We start from the raw sequence: 20,032 nt of genomic DNA, 5'->3' as shown, positions 1-20,032 counted from the left end.
TGATGTTTCAGTTGTTCTTGGAGGTTAATTCCTCACGGAAGTGCATCTTTACAGAACAAATATGGACATGCTGGCTTTTATGCTGCAAAAGTGTTCCTCTTCATATTCTTAAATTCCCAAATTAGAACCTAAACTCAAGATATGAGCAGAGTTTAACTTCAAAAAGAGGCAAAATTTGCAAAGGACCGCCTCTCCCTTGCTGGTTGAATCTCCACAGTTGAAGACCTCCAAGGAGCTGTGCTCACAGAAAAAGAACTATTAATTACTGCTGAGCCTCAATTAGACAACATTATTCTGCCTCAGACATGCGTGTATAAGCTCTCGTGGCTCCCTGCAAAGACTTGCATCCACATTTTAACACTTCATTTCGACGTATAAGCTCAATTCTTTCTGGCACATTGTGTGACTGGCTAACTTGCTGCTACTGGCTTTACAGCACGCATGACTTACGTGAACTGTAAGCAGATGTTTTAGCATTTAGACTGTCTAATCTTTTACTGCCTCAGGGAAGATGGCAGCTCTGTTTACACGGACATGTATGACTTGTTTTACGACCTGCCTGTAGGTCTTTATGTGAGCTTAAGTGTACAATGACAAGGACATGCGAATGGATAAGCATGTATAAAAGAAGAGAGCTAATGCATCTGCAGCCTGGTGGTTTAACAAGCGCTTAGCTGTGTTGGCCTGTCTCTAATTATGATTTCACTCCATGTTCATTCTAGAGATGCATGTGAGATCGTGAGCAAGCACTGGTGGGGGTATGACTTCTCGTCACGAGCATGTGTCGAGGAAAACAAAGTCAGCTTTTGCAACTTTCTGAAAGAGCAAGAAAGGACAGTGATGGGGGGGATCTCACTTAGAGACTGCTTAAGATTCCAAAAGGAATAATTTCAAGGCCCAAGAAAGTGGGTCACTTTGTTCAGAGGAGTTTCTGCTCTTATCTCAGAAAAATAATAAAGGAAATTGTGTGTTTTCTGATGGTTTGATTTTATCTCAGAGGCCGTTTCACCTGTGGTTTTCATTTCACAGAGGTATTTAAGCTCCACTTTGCTCGGTTATATAACCCTGATAAATAAATCTACACCACTCTCCAGAAGAGGTTGATCTCCGTGCTGTGCTGTGCTGTGCTGTGCTGTGCTGTGCTGTGCTGTGCTGTGCTGTGCTGTGCTGTGCTGTGCTGTGCTGTGCTGTGCGGCTACACAGATGTTGGTGCTAACACCAACAGTATCTCTCATCTCCCAGCTGAACAGGGGAGCTCTGTGTGGGTGTGGTGGTTTTTGGACTCTCTCTTCCTCCCGGCTGCTAAACGCTCCTCTCCACCTCTTCCCCCCCCCATGAGGGTGGCTGCTTTTCCACCAGCTCGTTATCCCACAGTCATCCATCCATCAGCATCTCGGCGGCCCATGAGCGATAGGGCACGTACGCTGTCTGAAGACGAGGAGAAGAAAGGCTGTGAATACTGAATTACACTCGGAGTACAGATGAGGCGTGTGAGTGAGGCTTCCAGTGGCTCAGTAGTCCTATCAGCCACATCACCTCAACCTCTTGTTTTTTGTTTTTTTTTTTGTTTTGTTTTTTTTAGATAGGGTCCTAAGCTGTGAGAGATTGGATTTGACATCACTTCAGCCTCATTTGGATTTTTATATAATTCCTGGGGAAAAAAGCAAGCCCTCTGGCGTAGCCCGCACAGTGTATTTGCAGGAGATAAAGGGATCTTCCCCTGGATCAAAATCTGATTCCTGTTTGTTGGTCGCCCGCCTCGCCTCGCCTCGTCTCGTCCTGATCACGGAGGATAGAGCAGATCTAGTAATCATTGGGATCCGCCTTAATCCCCTCGGCCCATGCCACAGTTGTTACACGGAGCTGTGCAGACCACCACCTCGCCACAAATCATCTGTCAGAGCAGGCCATTTTTATCTAACTCCTCTCCCTTTGCTCCTCTCTCAGCCCATCTGAGCACAGAGATCTGGCCTGAGTGATAACAAGTGGTGAGGCTTTTAACTGCTGTCACCATGGCTCCACCAGTGGAGGTTTCAGGAAGGCAGTAGAAAATGCCACAGGGGGAGTGAAATGAAACTTCCATGTAAATGTCAGTGTAAATGTAACTCAGGATATTCAGACTTTCGTTAAAGACCTAAAAATGTGGTGTCACATTTTCTTTCCTGTGTATTTACAAGCTCTGACCACTTGTTTACCCAGAAAAGGAGACCCACCTCCGCTCGTTCATCCTCAGAGACCTGCTGCCATCATCTGTGGACAGTTATTACAGATACACGGGCTCTCTGACCACCCCGCCCTGCAGCAAGGTAGTGGAGTGGATCATCTTCTCCAGGCCAGTGTATCTGTCCCACTCACAGGTACGTTAGGTCCCCCTAAAGTCACACACAGACACATACACACTCACACATTTATATAGATAGCTATATTCTCCATGCATAGTCGAATCCCATTTGCACACAGTCAGTGGATTACCTGCTGTCCCACAGGGTCGATGCACAAGCTATTTTGCTCTCATCTGCCTCTTTTCCCCTCTCCTCCCTTTTCCTTCATTCCTCCCTGGCTCCTCTGCATATGAACTATAACTGCATTTGGAAAGGAGGGAGAGCTGGAAGGAGGAGCATTTACTGGCATGTGGATGTTCTGGAGAGATAGCTCCTGTATGTACATCATACTGGGTCTTAAATAGAATACTGTAAAATACTGCATTCTGGTGTCACACTATACAAGGTCCAAAAGCACAGAAATATTCATTTATTAGCTTTGAGTTAACACATAGTGACCAGGTGGTTATGCTAAACAAAATCTGGTGATTTTATTGAATAAAAAATGATTTATTTATACAGGTTGAACAGAAAATCCCTCTGATTACACAACAAATGGCTTTCACTTTGAACAGCTGACTTGCAGGTCAAATCAAAATCAGATACAGCATTTGTTTCAGTCAAGTGTAGCTCTTTGCCCCTTCCACTGGCACTCATTAGTCACATATACAGTTTAAGATTGGCATTTTTTCACTCAACTGCTCCTGTAACACTGCTCAAACCAATATTATGGTGCAGTTTGTGTTTGCTGTGTGTCTGGTTTCTTCTTGGTTGACTTCACTCTCCTCATTTTGTGTTTTAACGTCACTTGCAAGTTTTGCTTCCACCCTTTTTCATTTTTTTAGCTGGCGACCGATGAACTGCCATCCACAAATCTGAAATTTTGTGCTCTTTGGTATGATAGTCTTTAAATTACTCTCCGTACTTAGACGTAACTAACCAGTTCTTGTTTCTCTTTCGATTGATGCCTGATTCAATAGCTACAACAAATGGTTACAATTTGAAGTCAATTTTATCATCTCTCTTTTTTCCTATTTGGCATGACTCATGGCCCCAGAATACAATACTTTTCAATACCAAGTGATAAGTAAGAGAATTGGTTAAGATTGCCATAAATCCAAGTTGTAGCAAGTTTATGATAAAAGGAAAAACATTTTCTTCAAGTCATGTCACCTACATGCATTCAACCAATCACAACAGGTCAAGACTGTGCTCTTTCTGATACTGTATTATTTAAAGAGACTATTATTCACAGTCTCTAGGGAACAGTTGCAACAAAAACTTCCTTTTAGAAAAGGAAACCTTGAGCAGAGCCAGACGTCTTGGTGAACAGCTTCTGAGTGCTCCTAGAAAGTGTGATAGAGATGGAAAGAAAGAGGTGAACAGAAAAACAAAGAGAAACAGATAGTGAGATGTACAATCATTAACCAAAAAAAAAGACGCGTAGCAGCAATGTTTTCAAAAGTAGAAGTATGTGAAATATATGAATGTCTAGTGCTGGCCGTAGAAACCCCATGAGAAAAAAGTATGATGCAGTCATGAATGATAATAACTAATATCTGGAGCAGTGGAGTCAAGCTTTAAAACATCTTTTTTTCTGTTTGTGATTTCAGAGATAAAATATTCCAAATCATGCCCCGTGCTTTTTGCTGATCCCATGCACACTCCTCTGCTACATCTTTTATACATACAATTCTTTGGTTACCCAGCTGCATATCCTCCAGAGCGCTATGTGCTGGGGAGAAATTTTGCAGGGCTCAGTGGAATTTTCTATCAGCTTTCAGGAGGACAAATCTTTTGTTCAGAAATGACTTTCTGCTGCAGGAATATTGACCAGGGGTGCGATGTTTGTGACGCTCACAGATAGTCTTTTATGAACCTGTAATTCATTTCTGCAAGCACGCATAGGACACATTGATTCCACAGTATCTGTAATGTGTAGTAATTACAGCAAGCGGCAGGTGATCATTCATGGCAATCAATGGCCACAAATTTGCCCCCATTGAGAAGTTACAGCCCGGTAGGTAGCCAGGATGATGATTGAGGTCTGTGCCTGCTGGAGCCTGTGGTGGGAATGTTTTCTTGTGAATACTGAACTCTATTTGTGAACAGTCAGCTGCTGGTGAGTGGCTTCAAATGCAGTTCTGCATTGTGTTTTATATTCATCACTCCCATACTCAAACACACTCACACACAAGTACACAGGGAAAAAGTGCTTGAATTTCAGCAGCGTTTTTCTTTCTCTCTCCATGTAGCTGGAGTTCTTTTACCACATCTTCACAACAGAGCAACAGGATCACGTGAAGTCTGTGGACTACCTGAGGAACAACTTCCGGCACCTGCAGAATCTGGACAATAGGAAAGTGTACAAGTCTGCTGTAAAAGACGCATGGCAGAGAGATTTAACTGCAAGTCTGGAAAGCCCCCATGGAACTGAGGCATCAAGAGGTAAGCTTAATTTTCTTCACCGCTTTGCATCCTCCCTGTTGTTGCAATAAAGCACTACTGCTTTAGTCCAAGGTTTTCCTGTAATTACAATCATCTAATTACAATCATTACTCTCTGTTTTATTCGTTCTCATGAATTGCTGCCAAATTACTCTGAGTCAGAGTTTGCTGTAAACTTAGGGCAGGGTCATTTATAAAACTGTTAAGTGTGGATTAGCTTGCTGTGTGTGCTGGCCAAGGTTGTGTCGCAGATCAGAAAAGTTCACATTCCTTCCAAAGTTACACAAGGTTATCCCTGAAGGCTGCGACATATACCATACCCGCTGGATTGATTTCTGCAGTTTTCATGACCCATAAATTAATTAGCATTTTCTAAACCCCGCCTCCTTTATGTGGCACCAAATTACAATCTTCTCTGTCTTATATTAACAGAGACCCGACACTTTGCAGAATTCATAAAGTTGCAGCGACAAAAAGACTTCTTTCTAAAAGGCAAAACTTCAAGCAGAAAAAAATCTCATGTTAAAAAGCCTCAACCATGTTTTGGGGTTGGAACAAGAGATAAAGGGAAATGCAGAAAAAGAGATGGTTAAAGACAAGTCTAAATTTTAAGAACAGAGTACTCAATAAGACTGTGAGAATATGTGTACTATTTGCAGCTTAGCCATGATACTATACAGTTTTTAATACTTACATTGGTTTACCAGTAAATCAACAAGTCTCCTTTAAGCAATGTACAATGTTGCAACGTTTTACGACGTTGATGATAGAGGTAAAAATGAAAGCATCAATCAAAGCAGCTGGAGTCCAACTGTTCTGAAATTATATTGGTGTTGAAAAAGTGAGCATGATGGTGAGACTGATATTGATAGTTGTAGCAGCTGGAGTCTGGCAGATTCACAGCAGCAGGCTGTCTACAGCAATGATCTGTGATCAGTTTTTTACTGGGGCATGAAAACTTAAAGCTAGGGGGAAATCTTAAAGCCAGCTCCAAGGGGGTGTCCACCTCCACCTAGTGGCTCCTCAGCAACTGTTGCCAAGTTTGTCAAGTTTTCTCCTCTTGAATGCTAATGCTACTTGATTCTGACAACACTGGCAGTTTGACTAAGAATACTCTGAGACGTTTTTAAATCTATTACTACTTGATTTCAGACAGTGGCTAACAGGTTTTTCTCTTGTCTGATTTGCCTAGCTGAAGTAACAACTTTTGCTTGCTGGCTATAAGCATTGTATGCTGTACCAAAACTTGTTTTCCACCTGACTTTTATGTGTCTTTGCAACTTGTATTTTAAAAACAATGCTTAATATGCTTCAGTAGCGTAACCTCAATGGCTACGACAGAAATACTCAGTCTGAAACTCAATGTTCAAAATTAGCGATCTGCTGACTAACAAAAAAATGGGAATTGAAGAACAATTTGGTTTTAGTACTGCAGTGTCAGAGTTCCCCCTAGGGAGCAGCCATCAGGGGGGCTGACAAGAAGAGGGCCATTACGGTGATGTGTCTTGGGAGCAGTTAAAGTTTTTTTCCCCTTCTGTTTTCTGCAATGGTTGCGGCGTTTTTTCTCCGGACTCTTGGTCTGCTATACTTAATGTGATTCTCTGTGTGTCTGTGCACATCAGGTGGAACTTTGCCGTGTGAAGTGCCAAGAGCTGAGGAGAATTGTGAATGCGTGACTATGCAGAGACAGAAATGACATTCTGTCATGTATATAAGATAAATAGCATAAGGCTATCTAGTCTGTAACCTTAAAATACTTTTGCTAATAAAATTAGCTTGACTTCAAGGGGGGACGGGTGCTGTCATATAATAGTAGGGGATACCCTGAGAGTGCACTGAATCTAACCAACTTATATGGTTACAATAATAAACAAAGTCTATCTCTTAGGCTTTCAAACAAGCTTTACTAAGTGTTGTAGGTGTTATTCTTATTAGCATCACATGCTAGCAATTTCAGCTTACATCAGAGCAGATGGCGTAACTTTCATTATAACATTGCATTTTGTTTTGTCCTGTCTGACGGAAGAAATTGTCTTACAGCGTGTTTCATTCTGGTTATCACTTCTGCCATTCTTCTCGAAACAGAGCTTCAGTATGTGAATGGAAGTTAAATTTCCACACGCCTGTTGCACAAAGCTACGGTCTGATGGTTGCTGTTTGGGGAAGGGGCTCAGCAAATAGTCAGCCCTGGTTTCATACTGGTTCCCCCTGGTGAAGTGATCAAACTGTTGCAAATACTGTCTGCTGATGCTCCCATACTAATGTAGAACGATTGTGCCAAAATGTCCTCAAATGCTTCAGCTATGTGTTTAAACGTGATTATTGTTCTTGTTGTCAAAAGTCATTAAAATGATTGATATATAAAATGATATAATGATTTTTCAGCACTGTTTTCCTTGTGGATAGAAGTCCAGGGACTGATGGGACTATTATAAAAAGGGTATTTACTTGTATTTTAGGGCAGAATTAAGGAGGTCTATCTTACTGCTCTGCATAGTGACCTATCATAGGCTCCCCATGCTGAAAACTCAATCTAGAATAATAGGACCATAGGCAGTGATTATGCTTTGTTTTTGTGGGGTTAAAATAACTAAGCGAGCTCATTCAGACATCTCAAATCCCCAGAACAATGTATTATTATTCAGATTTCAAGGGTTTGGATGGAGCCTGTTCTGTGCACACGTCATTCTCTCATTGTTACAAATCATTCTTATATCAAAGAACATATTAATACAAAGCTTAGACCCCATGCAGAGCTTGTATGGGGTGTTTTTGTTCGTCTTTCTCTTTTATGTGTGCATCTTGCGTTGCTTGCTTTAACAGAACAGCACAGGAACTATTGAGACTAATGAGAAAGGCTGCTGAGCCTTAAAGTGGTGTTGTTGGTGTCTGGCGGGGAGAATTGATTGGGAATGCTTGTGATGAAGTTGGAGCACCCTAACAAGGCCGATCAGCAATCATCATTAATATGTGGCACAGCTAAAATAGACCCATACAAATTAAGTTGTGAAATTGCTTTTGTGGCATGTCAGTAGACAAATGAATGTGGACCAGTGCCTCTTCATTTTTTATCCCGCTTCTCCTCCTTCTTGCCTTTTTTATTTATTTTTTTGCTTTGTGTCTCTGTTTCTTTTCTATTTTACTGTGCATAAATGTAAAAATCCAAACATAATGGGAGGCACCAGAGGTAAACAGTGTCTCATCTTCAGGGGGTGACATCTGTCAAGGTTGTGTTACAGGGTATATTTTATCCGTGCACAGTAAGTGTTTCCTTTGCTTGTAAATGTTGAGAGATCCACGGCCACACCTTGACTGAACGCTCCATCATAGCAGCTTTTACAGCCATGAAAGTTGTTTGCCTATTACAGATTCATAGCAGGCTTTTCCGATGCAAACAACTTCTTTCGTTTGTGTTGTGCAGACTCACTCTAGTGCCAAGATGTATAAAGCTGTATTTATTGTTTGTGTTTGCTACAATACTGTGTATCTCTTCTTGTGCAAAACAAGCTCTGTGCATCAGTGTCTTTTTCTTAAGAGAGCATTCGAAGAGTTTGATTGGAAGTGGTGGTTTGAAACAATGTGTCCAACTTATTTTGACCAACAATCAATTTGTTTATTACTTCTCTCTGGTTTAATTGCATTTTTTAAATTTTCATATTTGTGAAGAAATGACACCCATGCACCATGCAAACCGAAAATGTTTGATCTGTTTTTTACATTTTTTGTCAACAGCACCATTATTCTTCGGGAGCATTATCACAGTTTTGCAAACCAGACTGATAATTGAAACCCACATTTTTTGCCTTCATTATTTTATGATAAGTAGCACAGCTGCCATGTTGGTTTGCATGCACAACTCAAGAAGCCAACATCGGTAAATCAGTGATTCATGCTGAAATAAAGAATATTTCTGTCTTAGTGTTTTTAACAATATTTCTGTTTCTGCCTAAGTTCTACATACCTCCTTTTATAAACATATTGTACAGACTGAGAAAAGAGAAACACTTACATGCTGTTTTGTTGACAACAGCCAGTTCATGGGCTTTAGGGCAGACTCTGCCAGGAGTAAGACTTATGCTTTAAGTGATATAGCAGACAGAGGTGAAACTCCTGTGAGGAGGTAACTCTTTTTATTCTCTAAGAATAATGGATATTTACTCCAGAGTGGCTTGCATGTTAATTCTGCCTGGAAAAAAACAATGATTATAACTCACAGTTTGCTTCATACGGTTTCTCTGTTGAAGAGTTTGTTTTTGATTGAGCCTGAGATGAAGTGACAAAAGCTCATTTGCACGCATGTTTTAAATACATAATAAGAGCACTAATTAATTTCCTTATAAAGAAAAGGAGCCAAAAAATGCCTGCTGTTCCTGATTTTTTGTTGATTCAGATATACCAACCTCACATGCATCAGTAGAAATATTTCCAGATTCATTGAGAACATCTAAAACCTTTTGACACAATTATAAGCTGCAGCACATGTGTCTCTTTTGCTTTGCAGGTGCTCGTGAGGTAGGTTTTTTTAGATCCTCACCCACTGTATATGTAACGGTTCCCATCGCACTGGTGTTAATGTTGAAAGGCTGATGACAGTCGCAGCAGTAATAGTGATGTTGGTGATGTCTCCAGCGTTTGTGGAGCTGCTTACTGTTGTGGAGTTACTGAAGCTGACACCAGACATCTGACGGGTTATAATGCATTTCACACCTGTCACACCTCATCAACACCCAAAGATATTCTTGCTATTGTTCCCCCCTCCTCCTCCTGTCCCCCTGACTGATTTCCTTCCTCCTTGTCTCCCCCTCACATATCATGGTGCATAATTTGCACCACAGCCTCATTGTGTAAATGGAGAAGACTGTGGTGACAATTTCAATTCGACAGAAACCTTGTATGTATATAACCAGTTGACGCTGGTCAGTAATTGCAATTAAACTGGTATGCTGAGCATGTCCAGATTGTCCCTTACTCATGCTGCCAGATGCTGAGTAAACATCCATGCTGCAGCCTACACTGCCACCTTGAGGCAGACTTACAGTTTCATACTCTTCATGAATTCAGTTTAATGTTAAACAGACAGGAACTTGCTAATTACGTATGGGCAGGAAGTTGCAGTGTTTTTTTCTGCACTCCATGTTCAGCACTTCACGAAGCTGTTTGGTATTCTATGTCCTCTGCAGTGTTGCAGCATGGAAAAAGACACAAGGGTTCAGAACGACAATCCACACAACCAGGTGTTTGCTTGACATCAATTATGCCTCCAGGAGAGGTGTTGTTATGGAGTTACTGTATTATCTTGCACCTTTGTCAAGTACAAGTGGCTTTGTGTCTAGTCTGAAGTAGACGGTAATAATAGGTTCGTTAAATGGAAACCTGCATCCTGCCCACAAATATCAACCCGACACAAACACATGTGGTCAAGCAGTCCTCCCAATTACAGCCTTTCTTTTTCAACCTGGCTGCAGATAGAGGAAATATTATAGAGTTTTCTCAGTTATTTCTTCTTACAAGAAATACTTTGTATATCTTTTCTATTTTCATCTTAGGAAGACAACATAAAGCATCCAAATGTTTGACATTAATTCCAGTGCATTTTTTTTTTAGGGCTGCCAAAATAAAGCATTAATCAGATCGATCCCATCATCATCATTAATCTGATGAAAAATTTAGCTCAACTCTCTCATCTACTGTGCAGAATGACTCAAAATCCCTGAAATTTGCTGGCAACCCATTTTGGGCAGTTTGTCCAAGTAGGTTTGAGTACAAAAAATGAATAATGAATAAAAAAAAGAATATTCGCTTATCACTAATTATTATGCTTACTCTGCAGGAAGGAGTTTTCTTTTCTGCTTCAGGGCTTCAGTAAGTCTACTTCAAAAAAATTGACACAATTTCCAAGTGGATTGCAACAAACACAAGACCCATTAATAAAGTTGAGGACATGGTTTTTACAAAGGTTTTGCCAGTTGTCTCTCAAGATGCATTGTACAAGTCTCCATCAAGAAGCACGAAGGTTTTTTGTGAACTTGAACTGTTAAAGGTGTTTAATTTACGTGTTATGTGCAAAAATATTTCCCCTTTCTAGAGTCTGTTTGCTCATGCAAAATGAAACACGATTAACATCCTCAGAAACCCTGTGATTAATCTGATTCAATACCTTAACTGTTTAACAGCACTACTCAATACAAAATTAAAATCAATTGTAGTATTTCAAATAGACTTTATTAAGCCCAAGGGAAATGTGAGATTAATCATGATAAATTACAGAATAGACGTGATTAACTTGACTACTTTTTTTAAAACCCAGCTCTAGTTAATAAATGTGTTAATCAATATTGATGCACAATGTTATGTTTAAGGCATAATCAATTTTTTTTTGCACTGTGAATAACTGTTTGATGCATAAAATGTTTAAGCAGTCATGCAATGAGAACATGCGCAAGTTAAGATGCATTACAAATATAAATATTTAGAGAGTAGAAAATATGTATAATGCAAAAACAAAATTTATATCACTAAATTGAATGTAAATTACATATTTGGAATTGACATTTCACAGAAGACCAAGTTGAAGCATCGTAAATTTAAAGTTTAAAATGTGATTTTACAGTGAAAAAAATATTAGTAACTGTTTTTACAGCAGAACTGTGATCTCATATGTGAATACTTGCCTTTTGCAGTGTGCAGCAGTGCTCCAGTGAGCATGAAGATCAAGCCACTGAACCAGACAGCGCTGATGGTGAGCTGGGAACGTCCTCTGACCATCTACCATCCACCCATCACCAGTTACATGGTCTCGTACAGCTGGGTGAAACGAGACGTCGCTGATGAAAAGACCTTTACCAAGACTGGAGACCAGAGCATGGTGAGTAGTAGTCAATAACTGTCTGTTTTTGGTTTCATGTTAGCAGATGGAAATAGCTGGACCATTTCTGAACAGTTTGCGGAGCTTCACATGTGTCTGCCGGGATGTGGAGGGGCTGAATCAGTGACAGCCAGCGTAGGATATGACAGGTTGTGATGAACTCTGCACGCGGCTGTTGGCTGATATGGGGGGGCCCAGACACATCTCTGTCAGTCACCTGTCTAAGAATAGATGCGCAAAACCGCCTGACAGCTTCACCTGATATACATGTGATGTTTTGACGAATGTACCTGTGACCCTTTTTTACTATGAGCAGTTTTACTTTTTTTTTTTTTTTGCATGGTGCTGTCCACCCTACAGAAAATTTTTTAAAATGGGAAGAAGATTGGACAAAAGCAATAAAAACCAATAATCTGAAAACTAATAGTCTTTTGAAAGAAAGCAGTGTGTTTTTAGACGACTAAGGCAGCTCTTAGAACTCCAAACTGTCTTCTTTCAGTAACTGTGCTCGTGTCGTGCTTTAGATCTCTGTGAAGTTTTTGACACCAGTGATCATACAATTCTGCTCGTGCGCCTTAAGCATTCAGTTACTACTTCAGTTCTTACTGTGTCTCTCCAGTAGAGCGTTCACTGTCTGCAAAAAATATATCCTTCCCCTGCAGGAGCTCACATCGACAGGGCTCATTCTTTTCCCGCTATATATTCTTCTCACTGGTCACATATCCTTCCATTTGTGGGAATCCCACCCCCCAGCTGAGTTTCTCTTTAAAGCCCGCTGACCCCCACTGTCTTGATAGTCCGCATGACTGCCTCTTTAGATACAAAAAGTGCAGGGGCAAAACACTCACCCACTGTTTCAGAGACCTGGGATCATTTCCCTTGTGGCTTTTCTGCCTCCAGCTCAGTCATGCATTCCAGTAAACACAGTTGTCATTGTCATGGGTGGGAAGCTGGTAAGGTATCATGTATTGATGCTGTGCTGCAACTGTACTGATGAATTGGATCTGACAGGATGATGCAAACCTTTACACATATTGCATTCTCCCATTTTAAAAATACGAAGAAACTTGTGACCGCATCAGCTAATAACCCTTTTCAATCTATTATGTATTTTTCTTACTGAACTGTTCAGCCTTGACTGTTACAGTTTGCACCAAAGAACTGATTTACACTTATCCATACACATTACAAAAGAACATGTTTGTAAGATTGCAGGCAGTGAGAGGACATTGAGTCACTGAAGCTGCAAATGCATTCACTAGTACAATTTAAGCTAAGAGATAATGTGAAGGAGGAATAACTTCTATTTACACAGCAAAAACTGAAATCTGAGTACGTTTTAATTACTTTTTCTTCTTTTATTACTTTTAGTGAATATTTCTTCTAAGATTCTATATAGCCACATTTACCTGATAAGTCCTGAAAAATATCTTATTTCTAGACATTGAAAGACGTAAAGTATGCCTGAATTGCTTCTAAAAAATTTTATTTAAAAAACCTGCCAATAAAGTAAAGAAAAATTTCAAGAATTGCTTTATACAAGAAGCCTAATATGACAACATCTTTCTCAAGTTCCTCTGAGACATATTTCTTTCATCAAGCAATGTGCACAACAAGGTTTCATTATTACTCATTCAGTGGGTTACTCACAGCAAGATGTCCTCCTTGATGCTGTGCAGGTTTATGGAAGGGTGATTGTGTGAATGTGTGTATTGATAATGTAACGCTGTCAGATTTGAAAAATATGCGGTGGCAACCCAGACAAAGATTTACAAATTTAGCTAAAAATCATACAAAGTCATGATACACTGTGATAATCCTGTGACATCTTCCTAATACGGCACACATATAGACACACACATAGATAGATAGATAGATAGATAGATAGATAGATAGATAGATAGATAGATAGATAGATAGATAGATAGATAGATAGATAGATGGATAGATAGATAGATAGATAGATAGATAGATAGATAGATAGATAGATAGATAGATAGATAGATAGATAGATAGATAGATAGATAGATAGATAGATTAACCTAAATATTTCTCTAAAGGTAGTTAACAGATCTCCTAGATTTGGCCCCTTTACTTAAAGACAAGACAATTTTTACTAAGAATAAACATAAAAACTTGAATAGGTTTTAGTTTTTTCAGTGTTTTTGTTGAGCGAAACAACTTTTTTCCTCTGTAATAGTGGAAACACCAAATCAGACTAAAAAAAACACGTAATGCCATGAAAGGACTTATTGCAAACTAGTTTTCTGAATTCTAGATGTCTGAACTCAGCTTCCTGCCTCCTAAGATGAAGCACCATAGATTTCCTTTTCTTTTGATCATTGTGCCTCATTGAACTCCTGTGCCCCTCAGAAGACAGTGTCTCACCTGCAGCTTGTTCAGAAACATCCAACCACAGTCCTGTCTGATGTCATATATAGAAGCCATCTCACTGCAATTTCAGTCCTCTTGTGCTGGCTACCTGCTACTCTCAGCATCCCCCCAGCTACATTTACTGACCTCTTAACTCCCTATCAGCTGAGCTGCTCTCTGAGGGCCGTCATATCACCAGAGCCTTTTATTCCTTTTTTTTTTCTCAGTGGTTCTGACATCAGACACAAGTGGATAGATGAGGCTCTGTTAGAATCCTTTGTAATAGGCTATAGCTTCAAATCTAAGGCAAACAAAAAGCTTAATAGCTATACATTAACTTTGAAAATCCAAACCCCAAGATTTGATTGGCATTAACTATAAATATGTAGACTTTTTTCCAGGAATGGGCTGATGTGAATCATTTCTTTGTTCAGTCCTTGATATGTTTTGTTATTCTGCCAACAGCTGTGCAGCTTTTCACTTTTCATGCATTTAATTTATAAAACCGACTGAAAAGAAGATGAATGTGTCCATACGGTGCTCCCTGTAGTTACTCTCCATTTGTGTGGACGATCAGTCGCTTTACCGACAGTATTCTCTGCACTCCTCTCTCCGCTGTCAGTCTTTCTTATTTTTGCCCACTTCATTTCCATTTCAATTTTCACTTTCTATCTCTGGACACCTTTATCTGGGAGAAATACCAGCTCTCAGACACCAGAGGCAATCACCCATCCCTTCTGAGGGCCGTTTTATTATAACTACAGCCATCTGCAAAAACTGCACAACACAATTAAATTAGTCAGGATTGGGGTTTTAAAATGCATTAAACTTGTGGGTCACGCAGGGCAATGCTTTGATTTTGTACATTTTTTAAGGCAAAATGAATGTCAGCATCCTCTGTTTTTTAATATATTTTCTTCTATGTTTTCAGACATGTCTTTCAGTGCGTTTGCAGCATGTTTAAACTCTGTTCGTATGCGCTTTTCTTTTCTTTTCTTACAGAGAGCAGTCATCACTAATGTGTCTCCTGACGTCCTCTACCTGTTCAGAGTGCAGGCGGTATGTCAGCACGACCTACGCAGTGATTTCAGTCAAACCCTGCTGTTCAGAGGTAACCACCAAAACCTTGAAGACTTCGAGTCACATTGCTTGTTTTTTTGACAAAGAGAGAGGGAGTTTTCAATACGGAAGTTTAGTTTGCTGGTACAGTTATAATAAAAACTTGTTTTATTGTGCAATGGGCTGCACTTCTCGCACTTTTACATAAACACACAATGTCACTCTGCTCGTCATAATGATCTGATCACTCATACACATTCACAGCCTGTATATGCAGCTCATAGACCAGATAACAGGGCGTTAATTCACTCATTTGTTTCCAAAGCAGAATTTTGGAGCCTCTTGTCGTGTTGAAAAGTCAAACCAACTCAAGTCAACATAGCATTAGGCAAAGAAGTGGAGTTGAGGTTCCTCCCAGTGCAGTGTGGCAACTAGAGAAATGTGTCTAACATCTGTTTTTTTTTCAATCATGTATCAGCACTTTATATTTTTGATTTTAGCATTTCTGCATCAGCTTTATTTCTTTAAACCTAGTTTATCAATCTGACCCTTTGTCAAAGGTCCATGTCCATGTGTCCCTTTGACCAGAGAAATCTATGAGCATAGCCGAATATGTTTGAATAGATTTTTGGAGCAAACTGAATTCAGTTAAAAATTGTGGAAAAAGATAATAAGCACAGAAGAGGGGAAGTGCTTTTAAAATATTTCTTTGCTGATTACTGTTGAAATTGTATTTTAAAACCATAAACATTAAAATATGGCTGTTTTAAAGTAACCAAGAGAGAAATATAATAAGCAGTTTATCTAGCTTTTGTTATTCTTGCCCATTTTTCTGTGAACTTGTGTTGAAAAATGTTACGGTTTGGTGTTAACCCATTCTATTGATATTCTTGCTCAGTTGTGAATTTAATTCTCTGTACACATCAGAAGTACACATAAAGATAGGGAAACTCTTTGAGGCATTAAAACATTTTGAATCTGTTTTTTTCTGTTTTACAGCCAATACAACAAGAATATTTGAAGGATCTCGTATTGTGAAGACTGGGATGGTGAGGAAACATAAATCTTTATTGTTGTGTGTTTTTTGGGGGGTCTTTTGGATAACCACCTTTTTTCCACCCATCTCCCTCAGCCAACAATTTCTCCAGCGTCCTCAGCTGACATGGCTCCCATCAGCTCTGGTTCGTCCACTTGGACATCGTCTGGCATCCACTTCTCTATTGTCTCCATGGCAACGGGCATGGGCCCCTCCTCTAGCGGCAGTCAAGCCACAGTAGCATCAGTGGTGACCAGCACCTTGCTGGCAGGCTTGGGCGTGAGTGGAGGTGTCCTTTCCTCTCTACCGAGCTCCGCCTGGCCCACGCAGGCACCCCAAGCCACGCAGAACCCCACCCGCTCATCCGCTGTGCCAGAAAAGTCCAGCACTGAGCAGGTGGCGCCCCAGGCCTCTGAGACTGACGCCCCAGCTGAGGAAAGCCAGGTGAAACGTGAAGGCGAGGGCGAGGAAAAAGAGGAGGAGGGAGAGGGAGAACAGGAGGAGGGAGAGGAGGAGAAGAAGAGAAAGAACAAGACTGCACCTGATAATGAGGAGAGGCAGGCGAACAGCACTGTGGCCAAAGAGCCTTTTATCCCCACCCCTGCTTCCACAGCCAAAGAGAAAGAAGAGGGGAACTCTACAGTCAGAGGCAGCACAGCGCCTGCAAGCACAGCGGACGACCAGTTTGTAAACGTAGAGAACAATCACACAGATGTGAACATCGTCTCCACACAGGAGCCTCGAAACGACAGCGCAGAGATGCAGATTCCCCAGAGCTCCACACTGTCTCCAAAGATAAACAGGGATGAGAATGGTCTCTGGCCTTTCTCTGTCCACACCGGTGAGCAAACCTCCCACTCCCACACAGCTACCTACTTTTTAGTTTTTACACCCTCTCCAAACAAAAGCAGCACATTTCAATCTCAGAAAGCCTGTCCTCTTGTTGTCAGGTACCACACAAGGCAAGGCTCCTCTTAAAAGCAGAAGTCTGTAAACATTGGAAGATTTAGCATAACAAATAACTTGATTTAAGGCAGAAACTGTTCTGGATACCTCCTCAGTCAAAGTTAAAGCTCCAGGCTTTTGTGTCAGTACAGCACAGAGGCCTGAAGGCAATAGAAAGCCAGCTGCCACAGGGGTTCTGCCTCCAGGAATCCTTTTCAGTTTGCTTCAAGGGCCCTTTTTGAAGTTTTTTTTTTTCTGCCAGATCTTTTACTATCACAATATTAGAACAGTATAACAAAGTTTCAATTATAAGCTGTGATCCAGCTGTCTGGATTCAGGCTGTACTTTAGGTGCAAGAAAAGCGGGGTGATGATGAAATTATGAGGTTGTATCATGCAGAGGTTAAAGTGATATTACTCACATGTTGTTATCAAATTGGTTGATCATAATTAATGGATTTACTCTATACTAACGGAAATATTGATCTTAGACCAAGCTGGAACAGGACTTCAAGCCCTGACAGTAGCATTCACCATTGTTTTTAAATTTTAAAAATAATGTTGTCAAACTCCTAGAAAAAACAAGTAATAGTTTGATATTAGACACATTATATAATTATTAAAGCCCCTCTGTACAGCAGATTTGAAATATTCTTGACTTTGGTGACTCCTTGTGGTAGCAGCAGAAAAGACACTCTGGTACTGCATGCAGATGTACATACACTTCCAAAACTAAAATATTTTGTTTTCACATCAAGTCAAAAAATGTCTTCTATAAAAAGAGGAAATCTGTTAGGATAATAATTCTATTATTATTTTTGTGTGCGTATTCTGTCCCCCAGACAGGGCCATCTTGTCTAATGTGACCCGCAGTCCACTCCCAGGGATGGGCCGAATGGTGTGGATTGTCCCCCTGGTGGTGGTCTCTGCTCTTACACTTCTCTGCCTCATCATGCTGCTGATTGTGATGGTCTACTGGAGGTTAGTGTAATACACCAAACATCCGTTGTTAATCACACTTAACTACTTAAAATGAGTCGGTGAAACCCTTGTAGAGCCACAAATCCAGAGAATCACAACCTTAAACTGGAGTGACCTTATGTTCTAGCACTTTAGCAAAGAGTACTTATTAAGCAGGTTTGCCAGGGAGGCTGTCTGCAGCATATCAGCAAGGACAGCACTCAGAGGGTCTGAAAGCAGCTGCAGACATTCTGATTAGAGATGATGAGTTGCAGTCCTTCACTCTGCAGTGGCCACACCACTTCTTGTATAAATAATTGCATGTGAAAGGAGGGAGTCGAGACAGTTTTCCGTAACTGTAGCCTTTTATACCCAGAACTGACATTTTAGATCATTTCAGGACATGCAGACCTTAATATTTCCAGGTGCTTTTCTGGAACACATGCACCTTACAGCAGGAGATTATCTGTGTTTGACACACCTTCTCTGCTGGGAACACTGTGTTTGGTTCAGATGAAGGGGAGGCTGGGTAGTGCTTGCAGGAGAAGGGTGAGAATAAAGTCTTTAAAAATGGTCGTGTTTCTGAGTTAATATTACTATTACATGTAAAAGGACAATTCTGCAGGGAAAATGTAGTATTTGGAACTATAGTAAGTAGAGCTGTCAAATAATATTTTTTTTAAATCCTGATTTAATGCAAAATTGTTGATAGCTAACTAGCAATTAGTTTCAAATAACATGCAATGTTGTCTCACTCAAATGATTCTTAGAGGAAAGAATATTTAGTATCTTTTTACTGTTATCAACAAGGATGTAGATAAATAAGCCTGATTTTTTTTTTATTTGATTTGAATTTTTGCTTTGAAAAACCTTACCATCATTACAATCAATTGTATTTCAAGCTCCTGTGAGGAAGTAGAACAGGTTGTGGCTCCATATGTTATATTTATTATATATTGCAAGTAAATAAATTAATGTAAATTATATTAACACACACACACACACACACACACACACACACACACAAACACACACACACACACACACACACATATATATATATATATATATATATATATATATATATATATATATATATATATATATATTATGATGATGTGATACAAAATCTAAAAAAAAAAAGAAAAGTAAAATACGTAAAACCTCATTTGTAACTTTCTTACTCGCCATCATTACATTAAAGTGACCCAACAGCTACTACAGTCAGTAAATTTGTTTCAGAGTGCTGCTTTTTTCACTAGGGTGTTAGCAAATACCTTTTACAGCTAAGATATGCATGCTTTAAAAATATAAAATCTTCTAGATATGCTTTAGAATAAAGTTGTCACTAAAATCTCTCTTCATAACAGAACAAGCTGACCCTACCCCACACTGACCCTGTTCATTACTTTCAGTATTTACATTTTTGGTTTAAGTGCCACACCTTCATGCATGTTTAGGTTTCCCATTAGTCTGCTTTACATCCAGACACATCTGGTATGGATATGCAGCGTGGTTTGGTTTTTAAGACTGCTGTCTAGCCTGCACATAGTACATCAGGCCCATGGCCCACCTGGGTGAGGGTCAGGAGACCTAGGGGCCCTGAAACGCTGACAGGGGGTCCCAGCTGTGTCTTCATCTGCTGGGCTGATTTCCAGCCACACTATTGGATCCCCAGTAATTACACAGGCCAGGCCACTGGCACAAAGGGGGATGGTTAATGACTCACAAATAGCACACCGGGCCATTTCTCAGCTGGTCCCATGCACATTTACTGTCTGGTTTGATTTGACCTAGCATAGTGACATAACTGAGCTATCACGCTCTTTTGTCTCTCACTGAGAAAGCCCTGACGAATTCTTCTTCTGTCGTACATCTGAAGCTTGTTTTTAGCCTCTTGTATCAGAGAGCATACAACTGAATTAAAAATAAAAGCCTGGAAATCAGCTTCTCACCTATGTTCGCGAAACAGACTTGAAAACAACATTTTCGGACCAGATAACTTCCTGAGAGTTGCAGTGGCGTGG

At 40.2% G+C, this 20,032-nt stretch overlaps 1 protein-coding gene across 1 annotated transcript in view; it reads left to right on the top strand.

The window, feature by feature from the left end:
- ca16b (carbonic anhydrase XVI b) overlaps positions 1-20,032 on the top strand; it is a 128,560-nt gene that overhangs the window by 89,261 nt on the left and 19,267 nt on the right. Inside the window, exons 7-13 of the mRNA XM_074666971.1 lie at positions 2,200-2,357; positions 4,577-4,769; positions 11,449-11,633; positions 15,009-15,117; positions 16,065-16,114; positions 16,198-16,942; positions 17,888-18,026. Coding sequence (XP_074523072.1) covers positions 2,200-2,357; positions 4,577-4,769; positions 11,449-11,633; positions 15,009-15,117; positions 16,065-16,114; positions 16,198-16,942; positions 17,888-18,026 — 1,579 coding nt within the window. The remainder of the gene's footprint in view (positions 1-2,199; positions 2,358-4,576; positions 4,770-11,448; positions 11,634-15,008; positions 15,118-16,064; positions 16,115-16,197; positions 16,943-17,887; positions 18,027-20,032) is intronic.

This window comes from Halichoeres trimaculatus, unplaced genomic scaffold, assembly GCF_033239565.1.
Source record: "Halichoeres trimaculatus isolate MK-OKI-2021-1 unplaced genomic scaffold, fHalTri1.1 fHalTri1_scaffold_1, whole genome shotgun sequence".
Lineage (NCBI taxonomy): Eukaryota > Metazoa > Chordata > Actinopteri > Labriformes > Labridae > Halichoeres > Halichoeres trimaculatus.
The sequence above is the reverse complement of the archived record's forward strand: the minus strand, read 5'-3'. Positions and strand labels throughout refer to the sequence as shown.